The sequence below is a fragment of the Colobus angolensis genome, unplaced genomic scaffold, assembly GCF_000951035.1.
Source record: "Colobus angolensis palliatus isolate OR3802 unplaced genomic scaffold, Cang.pa_1.0 Scaffold185, whole genome shotgun sequence".
Lineage (NCBI taxonomy): Eukaryota > Metazoa > Chordata > Mammalia > Primates > Cercopithecidae > Colobus > Colobus angolensis.
In genome coordinates, this window is record NW_012114988.1 from 1,185,737 (window position 1) to 1,190,919 (window position 5,183).

General features: G+C 47.5%; 1 protein-coding gene across 2 annotated transcripts in view; it reads left to right on the forward strand.

Annotated features, from left to right (window-relative positions):
- The window catches only part of CASP9 (caspase 9, apoptosis-related cysteine peptidase), a 30,201-nt gene extending 25,521 nt beyond the window's left edge, over positions 1–4,680 (forward strand). For both annotated transcript variants that reach the window (XM_011939909.1, XM_011939910.1), the window contains 3 exons: positions 2,047–2,226; positions 3,185–3,294; positions 3,937–4,680. In XM_011939909.1, the coding sequence (XP_011795299.1) occupies positions 2,047–2,226; positions 3,185–3,294; positions 3,937–4,029 (383 nt within the window). In that variant the 3' untranslated portion in view covers positions 4,030–4,680. The remainder of the gene's footprint in view (positions 1–2,046; positions 2,227–3,184; positions 3,295–3,936) is intronic.
- The last annotated feature ends 503 nt before the right edge of the window (positions 4,681–5,183 follow it).

Consider the following 5,183-nt stretch of genomic DNA (forward strand, 5'->3'; position numbering starts at 1 on the left):
AGCTGGGATTACAGGCACACGCCACCATGCCTAGCTATTTTTTGTATTTTTAGTAGAGATGGGGTTTCACCATGTTGGTCAGGATAGTTTCAATCTCCTGACCTAGTGATCCGTCTGCCTTGGCCTCCCAAAGTGAGCCACCATGCCTGGCCTATATCTTCTTTATTTTTCTTTCTTTCTTTTTTTTTTTAGATGGAGTCTTGCTCTGTTACCCAGGCTGGAGTGCAGTGGCATGATCTTGACTCATTGCAACCTCTGCCTCCTGGATTCAAGTGATTTTCTTGCCTCAGCCTCCCAAGTAGCTGGGATTACAGATGCCCACCACCACGCCTGGGTAATTTTTGTATTTTTTAGTAGAGACGGGATTTTACCATGTTGGCCAGGCTTGTTTCAAACTCCTGACCTCAGGTGATCTGCCTACCTTGGCCTCCCAAAGTGCTGGGATTACAGGTGTGAGCCACCATGACTGGCTCTTTTTCTTTTTTGAGACTGGGTCTTGCTTTGTCACCCAGGCTGAAGTGCAGTGGCGCGATCACGGCATACTATAGACTCAACTGCTTGGACTCAAGTGGTTCTCCCACCTCAGCCTCACAAGTAGCTGGGACCACAGGCACATGCCACCACACCTGGCTAAATTTTTTATTATGTGTAGAGATGAGGTTTTTTTGGTCTGGAACTCCTGGGCTCTAGGGATCCTCCGGCCTCAGCCTCCCAAAGTGTTGGGATTACAGGCGTGAGCCGTGGCATCCAGCCTTCTTTAATTTCTTTCAGCAATGTTTTGTAGTTTTCATTTTACAAGTCTTTCATCTTGGTTAAGTTAATTGCTAACTATTTTATTATTTTTGATGCTATTGTCAATGGAACCATTTTTGTAATTTCATTTTCTGATTGTTCATTGTTAGTGTACAGAAATGCAAATATTTTTTATGGTTGACTTTGTATCCTGCTAATATGCTAGTTTTATTTGTTCTAATAGTGTTTAATCTTTAGGGTTTTCTACATATAAAATCATACCATCTGTGAACAGAGACAATTTTACTCCTTCTTTCCAGTTTGAATGTCTTTTATTTCTTTTTCTTGCCCCCTTGCTCTATTGAAAACCTCTAGTAATATGTTGAATAGAAGTGGCAAAAGTCTTGCCACCTTCGTGATCTCATAGAAAAAGGTTTCAGTCTTTCACCATTGAGTATAATGTTTGCTGTGGGTTTTTCATATATGGCTTTTATTATGTTGAGGTAGTTTCCTTCTATTCTGAGTTTGTTGACTTTTTATCATGAAAGGTTGTTGAATTTTGTCATGTGCTTTTTCTACATCAATTGAGATGATGATGTAAGGTTTTTTTCACTGTCTTATGAACCCCCAAAATCTGAGACAGGTCTCAGTCAATTTAAGAAGTTTCTTTTGCCAAAATTAAGGACGCGCATCCAGGAGACAGGTCTATGCTTTTCTCTGAACATGAATTTTAGAGTTCCAAATTTAAAGGGGAAAGGGCGGGATATTGAGAAGTACACAGTTTTCATGTACGAGCAGGGTAGGGGGAAAATAGTGATTCATGCCTTTGTCTGGCTCAGTGAATTTGCATTTTTACGTAAGGTAACATAGGGCAGGGGAAAATGCAGGGAACCTGCATTTTTACATAAGGTAATAAAGACAAATGGGACAGGGGAATAATCAGTTATGCATTTGTGCCAGGTGGGCAGAGGGGTGATGCTTCTGTAAAGATAAGCTATCCATTTACATTGCCATGGTGAATTTTATCAGATAGCTGTCTTGGAGCTCACCAGGAATTTCCTTGTGGGCAAAATCTGAGGGATGTGTGTAGCTGTTCATCTTGTAGCTATCTTATTTAGGAACCAAAACGGGGAGGCAGGTTTGCGTGACCCAGTTCCCAGCTTGACTTTTCTGTTTGGCTTAATGAGTCTGGGGACCCAAGATTGATTTTCCCCTCACACTGTTAATGTAGTGTATGACACCAGCTTTCATGTGTTGAACCATCCTTGTCTGTGTATTTCAATGACAAGGTGTGTGTGTTTCTGCTTCCTGCAGATCAGAAAGACCGTGGGTTTGAGGTGGCCTCCACCTCCCCTGAAGACGAGTCCTCTGGCAGTAACCCCGAGCCAGACGCCACCCCGTTCCAGGAAGATTTGAGGACCTTCGACCAGCCGGACGCTGTATCTAGTTTGCCCACACCCAGCGACATCTTTGTGTCCTACTCTACTTTCCCGGGTGAGCACATCAGAAGGGCTCGCCCTTGCAGCCAGTGGACCTTCCTGTCTGCCCTAGAGGCAGCTGTGTGGTGAGAGAAAAGACCAGGGTATGAGTCCTGGTTCTGTCTCTTGCTCCTCTGTGACCCTGAATGACTGACTTCTCCTCTCTGAATCTTGGCTCAGGCTGAGCAGGCAAGGATGTGCACTGCGAGGAGGCCTGCGCCTTGGGTTCCTATGCCTCACTTGTCTCTCCTCTGCCTGACTCTGCCTCTGCCTTCGCATCTTTAGCAGGGGAATAGGAATTGTGCCTCAGGGGTTGTCATGGGGATTAAACAAGGTGGCTGGCATGTCACTGAGCACAGTACGTGACACATAGTAGGTGCAGCAGGTGGTAGTTTCCTTCCTTCCCTTTTTTTTTTTTTTGAGACGGAGTCTTGCTCTGTCACCCAGGCTGGAGTACAGTGGCACAATCTCAGCTCACTGCAACCTCCACCTCCCAGGTTGAAGTAATTCTCCTACCTCAGCCTCCTAAGTAGCTGGGATTACAGGCATGCGCCACCACACCCAGCTAATTTTTGTATTTTTAGTAGAGACGGATTCACCATTTTGGCCAGGCTGGTCTCGAACTCCTGACCTCAAGTGATTTGCCCACCTTGGCCTTCCAAAATGCTGGGATTACAGGTGTGAGCCACTGGGCCCGGCAGTTTCCTTCCTTTCTTATGCCTTGGATGAGTCACTTCACTTTTCCAAGCCTTCGTTTCCTTGCTGGGAAAACGGGAATCAGCCAGAATCAGGAGATAGTCAGGAGATGAAATAAGATCATGGTTAGGGCAGAGCCTCAGGGGCCAGGCTGCTCCTGCTGGATGCATGCGTGAGTCGAGGTCTGCAGGGCGGCCGAGCCTGTGTACGTGGCTGGGGTGGCCGGGGGGGCGGCGGGGGTGCCTCTTCAGCAGTGTTCAGTCTTCCTCCTTCCAAAGGTTTTGTCTCCTTGAGGGACCCCAAGAGTGGCTCCTGGTACGTTGAGACCCTGGACGACATCTTTGAGCAGTGGGCTCGCTCTGAAGACCTGCAGTCCCTCCTGCTCAGGGTGAGTGCTGCCTTCCTCTGCAAAGGAGAGGGCAGGCTGCTGGGGGCAGCGTGTTCTCCTGGGGCTGGGGATTGGGGGGAAGGCGGGTCATGGGCCCCTCCCTGTACCCTGTGGCCATCGCGCAGTCTTCTACTCTTGACCCGCAAGAATTATGAACCCCTCCTTGTACATCTCCTTCTCAGGAGGCCCCAGTGAGGAAACAGATAGGGAAAGGTGGCCTGAGAGACCCAGTCCTACTCCAAGGAAACCCCACTCAGAACAGTTGCTTCCTCTGAGGGTCTCGTAGACTTGTGGCTGCCTTGGGGAAGCAGCACGTGTGGGCCCCTGCTGCTCTGCTCAGGTGTTCATGCCATGAGAAGGGGCTGCGGGGCTGAGGCCACTCCTTGCTCCTTGCAAATATTTCAGTCTGATTTGAACTTTATGAATTTGGAAATTTTGAATTTTGAGTTTTTTAAAGGTAAAGTTGAGGTGCATGTTCTTTAAGCCCTCCTGCTCAAAGAGGCTGCAGTTTGAGCTGTTTTTAAAGTGTGGGTTGAGTTTTTAAAGTGTGGGTTGAGTGGACATTCCCCTCAGCCCCTCTTGAATTGTTCCTTCAGTCCAGAGAACTGAACTCACAGAGCTCTCCGTGGTCATGTCTTACAGGTCGCTAATGCTGTTTCGGTGAAAGGGATTTATAAACAGATGCCTGGTTGCTTTAATTTCCTCCGGAAAAAACTTTTCTTTAAAACATCATAAGGCCAGGGCCCCTCACCCTGCCTTATCTTGCACCCCAAAGCCTTCCTGCCCCAGGCCTGAAAGTGGCTGAGACCTGGACTTTCCTGCAACTTAAGGACTTTGCAGCCGGCACAGGGTCTGCTCTTTCTCTGCCAGTGACAGACAGGCTCTTAGCAGCTTCCAGATTGGTGACAAGTGCTGAACAGTGGAGGAAGAGGGACAGATGAATGCCATGGATTGCGTGTAGCCTCTTGAGCAGTGGCTGGTCCAGGGCTAGTGACTGTCCTGTGATCCCTGTGTTCTCTCTAGGGCAGGGATTAACCTCTGTACTACTGACCTGTGGGGTCAGGTCACCCTTTGCTGTGAGGCTGTCCTGGATGTTCAGCACTGTCCCTCGCCTCAATGCCAGTGACACGTCTCCCTGAGTGGTGCCAAACAAAAATGTTCTCAAGTGTTGCCAAATATGTCCTGGGGTATAAAACTTTACTCACCTGACAACCACTGGTCTGTAGGGATTTTTGGCTACACACAAACCAGTATCTCTCATAGATCAGCAAGCTGGGGCTTACTAGAGTCTGAACAGCTGTAATCTGTGAATTCTAAGTGAAGTTTTAAAAATTGTTAATTTTTCCTACATTGCATTAATCTTAAAAAATAAAAGGCAAATATGGACTCTCTTTTGCCTATTTCTTCCCTCATTTTGCTCCAACTCTGTTCTTCCTTACAAAAGAGACTTTCGCTTTTTTTCAAAACATTTCTCCATGTTTTTCTGGGCTCTCGCTATGTTGCCCAGGCTGGTCTCAAACTCCTGGGCTGCAGTGACCCTCCCAAGTAGCTGTAACTACCAGCTGCACCACCTCACCCAGCCCCATTTCTTCATGTCTCATTTCACTTGATCCCTATTCCATCCCAGGAAGGCAACAAGGGAACAAGGGTGAGAACCCTGTGCTCAGGGAGGTTAGGTCTCTTGTCCAAGGGAACACAATTATCCAGAGAGAATTATAGGGAGGGGCCCATGAAGCACCCCCAGACTGCCGTGTGAATGTGCTGTGCAATAGTGACACGTTGGGCTTCCCCACAGGCTCCACCCTAAGGTCTTTTAAGCTGTCCTTATGCCAGCCTATTTGTTGTTTTTTGGGCTTTTTTTTTTTTTTTTTGAGACGGAGTCTTGCTCT